At 47.6% G+C, this 12,708-nt stretch overlaps 1 protein-coding gene across 2 annotated transcripts in view; it reads left to right on the top strand.

The window, feature by feature from the left end:
- The window catches only part of Heg1 (heart development protein with EGF like domains 1), an 80,773-nt gene that overhangs the window by 42,229 nt on the left and 25,836 nt on the right, over positions 1-12,708 (top strand). For both annotated transcript variants that reach the window (XM_052740388.1, XM_052740389.1), the window contains exons 9-13: positions 51-170; positions 4,297-4,400; positions 7,177-7,235; positions 7,487-7,647; positions 11,246-11,380. In XM_052740388.1, the coding sequence (XP_052596348.1) occupies positions 51-170; positions 4,297-4,400; positions 7,177-7,235; positions 7,487-7,647; positions 11,246-11,380 (579 nt within the window). The remainder of the gene's footprint in view (positions 1-50; positions 171-4,296; positions 4,401-7,176; positions 7,236-7,486; positions 7,648-11,245; positions 11,381-12,708) is intronic.

A 12,708-nucleotide genomic window follows, 5' to 3' on the forward strand; every position in this document is an offset into this window, starting at 1 on the left:
ACTCTTTGTCGGCCGCCCATCAGCATGCTCTCCTTCTTTGTCCTCCGCAGATGTGAATGAGTGCCTCTCCAGCCCCTGCCCACCCCTAGCCACCTGCAACAATACTCAGGGATCCTTCAGCTGCAGATGCCCAGTCGGGTATCAGTTGGAGAAAGGAATATGCAATCTGGGTAAGAGAGTTAAGTCTGTCTTGGCGCTTATTGGCTGTTTTTCTTCCTACTCAAAGCCAATGTTTTTTTCCAAGATACAAAATGCAGAAATATAGAAGGAAGTGAAGCACAGCGCCTGCTATTCTAATACTTTTCTTCAGAGTTTGTTGATGTACAGTCTATTTACATCATTTAACATTTACATATTAAATTCAAGATACATCCGTAAGTATATGCAGGTTACTAAAAAGCACAAATATCTTAATGCCTGCAAAACAGGCTCATGTGTGCATAACATTACTTGCTCAACCATTCTACCCTGTAGTTAAGGAAATAAAAAGACCCGGAGGATATTCCGAGTACATAGTTGTTTTGTTTTGTTTTGCAATTTTAGAGTGAGCACAGAGTAAAGTTCTGATTGCCCTCTGTGTGCACACATTCTTCTTGTTTTTAAAAGTGGTCCTCAGGTTGTTAGGCACAGACATACATTTTGACATAGCTGCTGCTAGAATCGGTCCACCATATGGGACATATTCTGTTCCTCATTTGGCAGGTCCATGAAGCTCATTGGTTTTAAATTCATTCTTCATCTTTTTTTTTTTTTTTTTTCAGAGCTGAGAACCGAACCCAGGGCCTTGCACTTGCTAGGCAAGTGCTCTACCACTGAGCTAAATCCCCAACCCCTCATTCTTCATCTTATAGGTTAAAAAAACATATCAACAAACCCAGTGAGAACTAAGGTTCTCAAGAGAGGCTCGGCAGCCAAGCTTGGGTCACCGGGGATGAGTCCCGGTTCTCAGGCTGCAGTTCTTTCTGTTATACAAGAGTGTGTTCACTGTTAAGAGCGTTCTTGCACACAGGGCGTGACCCTTGTTAGGTTGCTGAACTTAATTTCTTGCTTGCTGGAGAAATTAGAATGAGAAATACAGTTTCAAAGCTGTGAATAGAAACTAGCAGGTAAAATGGTCTGCCTTTGAATCAGCTTCGGCTGCCCAGTGTGATGCTTCATACATGAGTGCTCAGTCAATGTTTTTGAGAGAAAGGATGCCTGTGCCTTCTGCAAGTGTTGCCTGCATGAATTCCTATTACCCAGAGGCAGAAGGGGCTTCGTAAGGCTGGCACTTTCCTAAAATAAAAATTTTGAAAATTGTTTGAAATTGAGCGTTATTTCAGAAAGAAAAATCTACAGATACAGACGTGAGTCAAAGTCAAGAATTGTTCTTATTGTAATAGTTTATATGCATTTGGGTAGCCTGTTTCATGTAGCCACACCCTATAGGGAGCTAGAGGAGAGTGTGCAGTCAGAGGATGGAGATGGGGATATGTTCATTTGCGTTTGTGTTTTGAAGCCCTGTGGAAAGTACACCTGCCAGGTTTCAAGTGCCCGGCTTCGGGCTCTCAGCTACCACCTGCAACACATAGCCAGAACCTCTTATTTCCTCATCTGTAAAATCAGATTGCCGTCTGCTCCACTTCTCACTCAAGGTTTTGGGAATGTCGAATGAAATGATCTGTTTGAGCAAGCTCTGAGTGTGGTAAAGAGCGGTCCAGCTGGGAGGTAGCATCCACCAGACTGGTTGCTATGAAAGCAGACTGCTCTCAATGCAAAGTAGTTGCCATAGGTCACTAGTGAAATTGGCAGTTAAATTGAGATACAAATCTGTCGTGGGCCAGTGAGAGGGTTCAACAGGCAAAGGCACTTGCTGCCAAGTTTGACCACCTGAATTCGATTCCTGGGATTCACATGGGAGAAAGAGAGAGCCAGTTCATGCACGCTGTTCTTTGACTTTCACACGGGTACTTTGGCACACGCACGCACATGCACGCACGCGTGCCCAAAGCACACACAGAGTAAATAAATGTAGTAATTTTTTCCAATGCCTGTCTTAAAGCTAGATGATGTAACTGCAGCCGTGGAAGTTGTCTTGAGTACGCTAACTATATTAGAAACACGGACACATCTGTGTCTTTCCACAATGTCAGAATTTATTAAGGAACAATGAATTCACAGGCTACTTCAATTTCATTTGCTATAATTTGCCAAGTTATTCTGATTTCCCCTGATAGCTGGCCGTTGGCAAGCATAGGTCCTTCTATTCCAAATTGAATTACTAATATTAACTCTGAGATTAATGACGTTACACATCACAGTGTGTGTGTGTGTGTGTGTGTGTGTGTGTGTGTGTGTAGGTTACAGAATGGCCATGAAAGGGTTAAGGTGGCAGACAGCTGAGGCTGATGAGAAGTGAACTTTAGTTGTTACATCAGGAATCCAGTTGGAGAGTTGCTGAGGAGCACATTGGGCCGCTGCGGGGCTGCAGGCTACAACTGGGGCAGATGAGCTCTAGAGGAGCAGGACTGTGGAGGTGAAGCACAGGCCCGTGTAGGTCATAGGCATGAGGTCCTGTGCAGGACTGGGTCCAGATGGACAAAGGGACAAGGAATACCATGTCAACAGTGGAGACTGAGCCGAGCGGAAGCCCTATAGAGAGTCAGGCCGTCCCTGTGCATTCTGGGTGGTCAGATGCCAGGTTGCTGGGGGCAATGCCGTAGCATGTCAAGTTTCACCTCTTTATGGGGTGCAGGAAAGAGTGTTGCAACCTTCCTTGGCGTGTTTCATAAGCTGTAGGGCCTTGCTTTCCAATAAGTTTTAGTAAGCCGTATACTCATACAGAAGCCCAATTTAATTTGATATATTCTTGCAAGATATTTATCAGTCTGTGCCCCGTGGGTGGTTCTGGGCAGGAGGGAGTGTCTTTGTTCACAACATGAAATAGAGTCAAATGCAGCTTATAAAATAGAGTTACCCAGGCATAACCATAGGCTGAAAGTCACTGTTTTTACAATAACCAGCAACTTAAAGCCAAGCATAGCGTCCTCTCCACAGAGGTATAAATGCCTTCGGCAGCCAGGCGATGGAGGCTCACACCTTTAATCCCAGCACTTGGAAGGCAGAAGCAGGCAGATCTCTGTGGGTTTGAGACTAGCCTGTCTACACAGAGTGAGTTCCAGGACAGCCAGGCCTCCACGGAGAAACCCTGTCTCAAAAAACCTAAATAAATAAATAAATAAATGCCTCAGCAAAGCCCTTCTAGGAAAGAGGACAGGGTTTGGGAGAAGGCAGGCTATATTTCTCAGGCTTAAAACAGAAGGCACATTCAGGAAACTTCTGTGTGCCTAACCCTTTCCCTGTGCACATTTCTATATGGAGAGTCTGGATTTGAACTTGGGCGTGTGAGACGTGAAGATGACCGGGTCAGGTGACTGTCCTGGAAGCTTGTGTGTAGACTGTCCCACAGGTAGCACAGATGGAAGGAATGCACTTCGATTGTGCCAACAGCCATCTTTCCCTTTTCAAGCCGTTTGGCTTCATTGTTCGTACAGATCACAGGAACATGCAAATTAGAGCGTGCTGAAATGCCTTCGCTTGGCCCAGAGTGTTTTCAAAGAGCTGCCTGCTGTTCAGAAAGAGTCCTAAGCAGCTGGCTTCACTGAACTGTAGAGCAAGCGAAAGGATGTTAAATAAGGATTAGGGGCCTTAGACAGTTAACTCTAAGATGTTAGATGTTTTCTCTGGCCTTCCTCTTAATTCAGCATGCAAGGTTTCCATGCTAGAATGGCCTCATAGGCCTCTGTGTTTCGGGGTTTTTTTTTTTTTTTTTCTGTCCAGAGGGAAAGATATATGAATTTAATATAATGAAAGATAAGAGCCAGCTCTAAAAAAACAGGCTGTACTAATTTTTGGTTGTCTGCCCATTTTCAAGTCTCACTTCCCTTAGGGCCAATCAGCACAAATTGGTGTTACCTAGGATTTTATTTTATGAGTGAAATGGGCTTTAAAAATGGGGATGCTTTCCCCATTTCTGGGCCCAGCCATGTTTCTAATGAGGGTTGTTTTCATTGTGTGGCTGAGAATGGTGGAATCTTTAGCACCTTGGAGTAGACACCTACTACACACGTTTGCCCTGCTCCTTTGTCAGCCCTTGGTTACCTTCTCGGAGAGGAAGGTGTGGCCTTCACCCTCAAGAAGACGCACACAGATTGTCCTGTGGGGGAGTGAAGCTGGTCGTCCCAGAGGTTTACGAATACATAGCCTTGCGTTGGTCTCTCTGTTGTGTGGCTTACCAGGCAACATCTTCCTTTTCAGTTAGAACCTTCGTGACTGAGTTTAAATTAAAGAAGACTTTCCTCAACACTACCGTGGACAACCATTCCGACACTCACGAGGTTGAGAATGAGATCGCTCACACGGTAAGTCTCCTGAAAGGCCTCCTCATTCCTGTCCTTCGTTTTCTAGGCCAGATTTCACTCAGAATTGGACGCTACTCAGGGTCATCTGTCCCCCAGACTTGCTTTTGTACTTAGAAGGGAAAGTGCAAGGTGAGGCAAAAAGTGTCCTGGAAACAGGAGAAAGTTGTTGAGATCTGCGGAGTCCAGGAAGAATGCTGCTCTAGATACATGTTCATGCGCGGTTCCTATCTGCTAGGCTGGTTCTTTTTCATGTGCAAACACATAGACAACACAGTGATGCCCTGCGCCAGTGTGGGCTTCGGGTGAAGAGGAAGGACCCAGGAAACCCTCGTGTCCCATCTGCTGTTGACACCGATATGACGACCTTGTGTTTTGAGAGCTCAGAAAGGCCACTCTTTCTCCTCGGAGGATGCCAGCGGCCTGATACTAATTCCAATTAGCCGGCCTTGTGAGCTCACAATGTACATTGTCTAGGGGCCTTAGATGCTGCTCCTTCCTTTCTATCTGAAAAGAAAACTGGATAAAAAGAAATCAAAACGAAACTCAGACAATGTATTTTGTCCTCAGCTGCTGCCCAAGCCAAAGATTTGGTGTTTTTTTTTTTTTTTTTTTGGTTTTTCGAGACAGGGTTTCTCTGTGTAGCTTTGCGCCTTTCCTGGAACTCACTTGGTAGCCCAGGCTGGCCTCGAACTCACAGAGATCCGCCTGGCTCTGCCTCCCGAGTGCTGGGATTAAAGGCGTGCGCCACCACCGCCCGGCTTAGATTTGGTGTTTTGAGAATCGAAGTTTGCCATTGTACTAAATCAGAGATGAAATGAAATGCAATTGGATTTGCTATTACATTAAATTGGAGTTCATATATTAGCCAGGAATTAGATGTTCTTTTAGGACTGCAGGTTTTATTCGTATTTTAATTCCATTTTTGTGTCTACTGAGCATTTAATCTGTGACAGGGACTACGCCAGATGCTCACTCCTGTAAGAGGGTAGGTGACACATTTTCAGATTGAAGACTGGGAGGCTCTGGAAGTTGGTGGCGTTGTCTGAGTCCACACTAAGTGGAAGCCGAGCTGAAAGCAGTCCCCTAGGTCACCTGTGTTGCTCACACTAACTGCAAGTTTGGGGGTTTCTCAGTGCACTCTAAATTCCAATAGTTTTTAGGACTCACAGAACTCAGTGGAGGCCAGTATCTTCATATATATGGTTCACTGCACTGAAGGTTTTCAGTTAAACTTAGCTAAGGGAAGATATGCCCGGGGCAGAGTCTGGGGGTCCCAAATGCAAAACTTCTAGTTACTCTGGCCCTGGGGTGTTATTGACATTGTTGGTACCTCTTGCCAACAGTGTGTGACTATAGGAGTACTGCCCGCCACAATGCTCTTGAGCCTTGGTGTCCAAGGCATTTATTTGGACTTTGCCCTATAGACGTGGTTGGCTGCCCATGTGGCTGACTTCAGTCCTAGACCCTCTAGAGGCCGAGCTGATGCCGTGTGACCCAGAGTTCCTTCTGTTGTTCACATTATTAGTGCGATCAGATGGCTAGTGATAGGGACTATGCCAGATACTCTGGCCTGGCCCAGGAGTCCCAGCTCAGTAAAATCATTATTGTCAAGAAGGACACTGTGAAGCTTAGAAACGGCCTTGCAAGGGCAGAGGCATGACCGCTTTAGCCAAAAGCAGACTCGCCGATGTACCGTTGCTGCCTCCTGGTTGTTCTGCAGGTAGATATTTTCCTCTAACATAGTGCAGGGGTTAGAGCCCAGTGCAAAAGAGCAGCCCTTCATGTAACACTGTACCAAGCAACTAAGTATTTCTTGTTTGTGTGTCTGGCCCAATATCACCATATAACACACTGAACCTTGACACACCTGACCCCCACTAACATGACGAGTTAAGCAGCCATCGGGAAAGCCACTAGCGTGGGCCTTCCCAAAATGGCATCCTGTTCATACCTGGATAAAAGGTTAATAATAAAGCACCAATAATAACCACTGCTCTTAGACTAGAATGTAATGACTTACAGACCTACCTGCACCCATTCGATAACGGTCCATGCTTGACCCCATCTTCCCAAGTCAGAGGGCTCTGAACGCTGACTTAGAAGACAGGTGGTGGGTCTGCCTGGGGTGAGATATCGAGACTCTCTGCTCCATAAAAAGGATTTCCAGCTTGGCTGCGGAGGGCTGCTAAGGAGGCAGGCACAATGCTTTCTATGGCTGCGAGTCTTTCTGCTCTCTCCGGGGCACAAGGCAAACACACAGCTCTTCATTTAGTCTCAACAAAAGAGCTCTTGACCCACGCCATGTAATTTCCCACAGAGAGCCTTTCTGAGGGAAACCTGTCTTGGAGTTAGGTCAACTCATTGTAGATTATGAGGAGCCTGGGGGGCCCATCAGACCTGGGGAGCCGAGAGGAGCTGAGCCTTTTGAGCGAGCTTGTTCACTATGCAGAGTCCAAATAAACAGTTGCCTGTTTTTTTGAGACCCTGGATCTTAGAAGGGCTCCTCTCCTTTGAAGATGTTTTGTTTCTGAGGGTGCTGCTCTGAACACCATTTCCTGCCAAGCTTCCCCCCACTATCTGCCCTGTTCCCTCTGTTCTCGGGCAACAACAGAAAGATCTTCAGGCAGGGAACACAAGGCCGCGCACACACACACAGCTTTGGGTAAAGCTGCCTGCTGATAACTTGATGTGTAGAAACCACCTGTTTTATTCTGAAAATAGGAAATTGCTTCTTGGTTCAGGGGTGTTTGTCTGACAGCCCTGTTCTTCGTTTTAGTTAAACTTGTGTTTTTCAACGTTGCCTGGTTATATCCGATCTACAGTTGCTGTGTCTAGGTAAGAAACGGAATTTCTATTGCTTGTGAACCGGTTATGGAATGGGGGGTGGGCTGTTACCACATGGGTGATCAAAATAAAGCCAGTCTCTGTTTTATGACTAATCCACTGGGTAACCCAAGGGAAGGTCACTGGACCTTCATGCTCTCCTATTCTTTTGCTGGAAAGTGGCAGTAACATTTATTTTGCAAACTGGCTGGGACCCACATGTCACTTTTGGTCAGTTAAGGTTTTACTAACTTTGCCTACAGAGAGCCCAATACAGTGGTGATCTCACTACAATCCACTTTTGCCCTGGCCTCCAATGTGACGCTGTTTGACCTGGCTGATGGGATCCAGAAATATGTCAATTCCTGCAGGTCCTCTGCTGAAGTTTGCCAGCTCTTGGGGTCTCAGAGGCGGATCTTTAGAGGTAAGGAGAGGTTCCTCTAGGACTCACATAGACCGGAGAGAAATGAGAGGCGTTCAGGGCTCAGGATCAGGAAAGCTCCTTCACAGAGCCTACCTACCTTTAGAATGTCTGAAGCACAGGCCTTCAGGACACTCAGAAGCACACAGTTCTGTCTGCGCATGGCCTTTGGGCATCTAGTGCTTGGTGTCCGGTTCCTTCTGTTTCTTCTATACAGTGCCGGGGTGAGAAGATGCTACAGGAACTGATGGAACCAAAAGATATTACTCCTGTTTCCTAGGGAGACAGAAAGTGATGTACAGAGTGTGTAGACTTGTCAATGATCCAGCAAACTTCATATGGTGATTACTAAGAAGAAAACAGAAACCCATGTGCCGTATTACCTGTCTTTCGTTTGTTTTCTATCATAAAAACATGTGATCGGGAGAATGCACAGCAGGATGCTCCCAGGAATGCTGTGATGAGGCTCTCCCTTCCCTGGTTCTTGTCTATTTTGTCAGAGCTCTTGCCCTGTCTTAGGGTAACGAAGAAGGTGATTAGAGACAAATCTTAGAGGCACACTTGCATCTCATGGGGATGGTTTTACATCTGGGAGAGGAAGACTGGTTGGAATCACAAATGCCTCTAGGCAAAGAGAGCTAGTCCCTGTTGGTGCATCGTAAGTGATCAAAGTGGACTCTCGTTAGTTTGTTGTACCGTTGGCTGAGGGCTAGCAAAGCAAAGAGAGCCTAGGCTAAGCCTCCCCATCTGGCATCCAGATGTTAGACATAAATTGAAGGTATCGGGTTTTGGTACCATATCCGGTGGCTGGTCTAGGATATTCCCAGTAGGTCAGGATTTTATAACTGCTGGTCCAGGGCCTTTCTTTGCATGAGCAAGTGTGCTGCTGAGCCTGGGAGCTGGCACTTAACCTTTCATTGTCAGATAAGCTCTTGGGGGTTGACTGCTTAGTGATTGGGGGGAAATGGACTAAACGTAGCAGAGTCGGAGTGTTTTGTTTCAAAGTTCATGCCCTGTTATAATGGGCTGGAAACTTTGAGGCTTTCTGGTTTTAGGGTTTTGTTTCTCTTGCCAAGGACTCAAGGGTACCATTTTTTTTTTCTCCCAGTCAGGTAGGTCCCCTTCAGTTTGCTAACCGTTTCTGGGCTGCACTTTGTGTGGTCAGTGTTGAGCTAGGGTGCTTTTCTTGCACCAGCACATGCATCTGTGCTTTGCAGGTCAAGTGGCCGGATTATGAGGCTTTGCAAGAGCCTGTTCCTGGCTGTGCCTGCTCACTCTGCTGCCTTGTTTGGACTGCCCCCATGTGGTCACCTTCAGACCGTCCCCACTGCTCCTTCCCAATCTCTTGAGAATAAAGACAGCCAGGCACATTAGCCAACATGGGGCTCCCATCCCTGGTTTTCCTCCAGACCTTTTCTAGGGTTGGTCAAGAGGTCCAGCCCTGTCTCTTGGTAATTTTTCTGGAACTAGAGAGGTAGGCTAGACCAGCAGGTGCTACACACCTGGATTTCCAGCATCTGGGCCGCGAGGCTGCTCTGGACATTGCCACTGGCAAGCATGGTTTTCTCCCTTCAGTCCACTGAATGTCCGCCTTCCTCCTTTCAAAGCACTTAAGTTCTCATGGTCTCCCGAGGTTCAGAGACTGTGGAAATCCCCCATGGAATGCCTTAGCCTTAGACTCATGTGGGCGCCCATTGTCTGTTTGGATGGATGCTATGCCCGGGAAAGACCATGGGAGTTGTGAACGCTGAAGACTCACATAACCAGGGATCGATTTAAGTAAGGCTCTGCAAGGTCCTGTTGGGTGGCTTTGTGAAAATGTCCTTTGAGAAGGCTGAGGAAAACAGCTCCTCGCTGCAGGGCCAGGACCTGCCCTCCCTGTTCAAACAGGAATCTGATGCTGGGCAGGAAATGGTTGCTTGGGCATGGCAAGGAATATTTTTGCTAGCAGTCCAAATCAGTGGAGGGGATGGAAGGAAAACAACGTTGACTTCCAGAAAATGAGACCGGGCAGTTCCCAGGCCAGGATGGCCTGGACAATGCTTTATCCTGCAGGCGCTGCTCTCTACTACCTAGTTGACGGGCAGAGCCTTCAGAGAAGTCGGATGAGAGGTTGTGGAGACAGGTCTTCCCTGGTGCCGGCTTTGCAGTTCGCCTGGAGAGATTTTTTTTTCCCCCGCTTAAAAGTTTCCCCTTAAATACAAACTTTTTACAATAAACAAAGGAACCCAGATTTAACACGTCAGCTTCCACTGATAAAGGCAGGAAGTTCAGCGCGGAGAATTGAAGCTGTACCCTAACTCACCCCGCTGGGACCAGGCAGTCTCCCGGCCTCAGTTCTCAGGACTCTCAAAAGGGGTGGATGCTGGGAATTCCACCAGGGCTGTCAAGCGCTGGCATCAGCCTCCATCACCAGAACTTGCCCAGACAAGGGTTAATTTTACAGTGTTAATAACAGGAACCTTCCGAAGAGCTTGGGGTCTTTTCTTGGAGATAGAAGAGAGACTATGCCTACAAAATTGGCGCCTCCTCTTGATCGTACATTGCACACACTGCCCGTCTAATTGAAGTTGTCTTCCCATGTTGAACTTGGGAAGCAACAGCACACATATGTCTTATTTACCTTGTACATGTGTAGATAAGTTATTAGTCACTATCCATTTGGTTTCGTAGTTCTGCTCTTTCTGTGCATCCATTTACATGTGCCTCTTTGCTTACCTTGGGTGGTAAATTGTATCCTTCATAGTGTTTGCTGTATAAAACCTCATAAAGGACCATGTGCCCAGCAGTGGATACTTTTTGATACTAATAAACTGACTCTTCCTCGTCCATGAGGTGAATAAAGCCCACAAATGAACAGGGAAGCGGCCTTCAAGCTGGCCTCCTTCCTTGCCTGCTTCTGTTTCTTCCGGTGATGGTGTGGTGCTTGATGGGTAGGACACCTGCCCCCAGCCCCACCCCGGCACATGCTCACTGGCTGGTCTCTGTGCTGAAGACCCAGTGCTGAATGAACCTCAAGAAATCCCCACTGTGGTGGGAAGACAGCCAGACAAACAGCTTCCTGCCAGCCCCGGGGAATCGGATTACCATTCAAACCTGGTCCTGTGATAAACCCGAAAAAGGCGTTGGGGGGCAAAGCAAACTGCCCTAACACAAGGAGTGGTCCTGGGCCCCTGAGGACACACAGAGCCCAGACATGCTTCCACTTGAGACTGGTCTGGCCAGAACTGGTTGGTTTTGGTGCAAGCTCTCAACCTCCCTAAGAACGTGGTCACATTTTCCGGGTTTGTTCCAGCGCCCCTACCTGCCCCTACACCCAATCCTTTAACGTGAAGGTACAGAATACACCACACTGAGGCTGCCGTTGTAGGCTGGGCAGTACCCTCTGCTTCCTCACTTTGGTTTCTGCATAGGGAATGCTTGTGAATATTTATTTGCCGGCGGTGCCCAGGAAACAAGTGGCAGAGGCTGGCTGTGCGGGGCCTCTGAGAGGCATACGGCTCCACGAAGACTCTCGGCCTCTCGAAATGATGAGTGTGTGCATCGTAAGGTGTGGAGAAGAGGTTTGGTTTGGTTTCACTGTCTTGTTTTCGCATCCTAGCGGGCAGCTTGTGCAAGCGGAAGAGCCCGGAGTGCGACAGAGAGACCTCCGTCTGCACCGACCTGGATGGCGTCGCCCTGTGTCAGTGCAAGTCCGGCTACTTTCAGTTCAACAAGATGGATCACTCTTGCAGAGGTAGCCACGGGTCCCCAGCAGCCCCAGATGCCTTCCTGGGATAGGCAGGTGCAGCGCCTGCCATGCTGGCGGTCTCTGCGCTGGGTGTGACACTTCTAAACTGAGGATAACGGGCTCTCCCTATTGAGCTCGCAGCAGGAATGGATACAGAGTATCTCCCTGCATGTATCTCCCGGTGCATGCTGGTCCCGCCAGGCCTATTCAAAAGGAAAGAGAATGGAAGCTATCACAAGGGCCCCTTCCCCTCCCTTCCAGCTAGAAGAAGTTAGAAAAAATGTTTTTATCCCCAAAGCTCTGTCTGTTAACCTGCTAATCACTGAAGGTGAAAATAACAGGCACAGAACTGGGTCTTTCAGGGGCCACTGTGGCTCAGTAGTGAGTGTACTCACTGATGCCCAGGACACCGGGACACCAGGTCAGAGCCACACTCCGCCTCACCAGTTAGGTTTCATATTAAGCAGGCACTTCGTTTCTCTGAGCCTGTTTCCTGTTCTTTGAAATGAGTGTGGTGATACTTCATTAGCTACCCTGAGAATGACAGGAAGCTGTGCTCTGTCACCCATGGGGACGTGCTCTGGTATTTATCTGGTTGTTGTTGATTTGATGGGTTAACATTTTAAAGATTTCTTGATGTGTTGGAGAGTAGAAATCTAATTCTGCCAGCCTTTTTTTTTTTAAGTTTATGTATTTATGATTTATGTATGAGTGCTCTGCATGTGTGCCTGCAGACCAGAAGAGGGCATCAGATCCCATTATAGATGATCGTGAGCCAGCATGTGGTTGCTGGGAATTGAACTCAGGACCTCTGGAAGAGCAGGCAGTGCTCCTAACCTCTGAGCCATCTCTCCAGCCTCATTCTGCCAGTCTTTTAGGAGAAGCCGAAGACATTCACTCCATTTGAGATAAAGACCACGCTCAATGAGTGTGATCCAAAAAGTTTGCCTTAAAGTCAGTTTTATTCAGATCCAGAGTGCCGTGTTCCCTGGCTCCGAAGACTGCTACAGTCTGTGATGGTCAGCAAGGATGACAGTATAGAGGCTACTTTTTCACAGAGCACCGTCTCCAGTTACAATGCCGATGGCACAGATTTCCTGCTCAGTCAACACCTTGCTGGGGACAGATGTGCTGGGATCCTAGAGAAAAATCACATACAAGGGCAAGGTGACATGCCACTTGAGTCAGGACATCCCCTTAGAGGACTCATCTCATCAAAAGAATATAGAGCCGGGCGGTGGTGGCGCACGCCTTTAATCCCAGCACTCGGGAGGCAGAGCCAGGCGGATCTCTGTGAGTTCGAGGCCAGCCTGGGCTACCAAGTGAGTTCCAGG

This window comes from Peromyscus californicus, unplaced genomic scaffold, assembly GCF_007827085.1.
Source record: "Peromyscus californicus insignis strain IS unplaced genomic scaffold, ASM782708v3 Scaffold_16__1_contigs__length_79575227, whole genome shotgun sequence".
Lineage (NCBI taxonomy): Eukaryota > Metazoa > Chordata > Mammalia > Rodentia > Cricetidae > Peromyscus > Peromyscus californicus.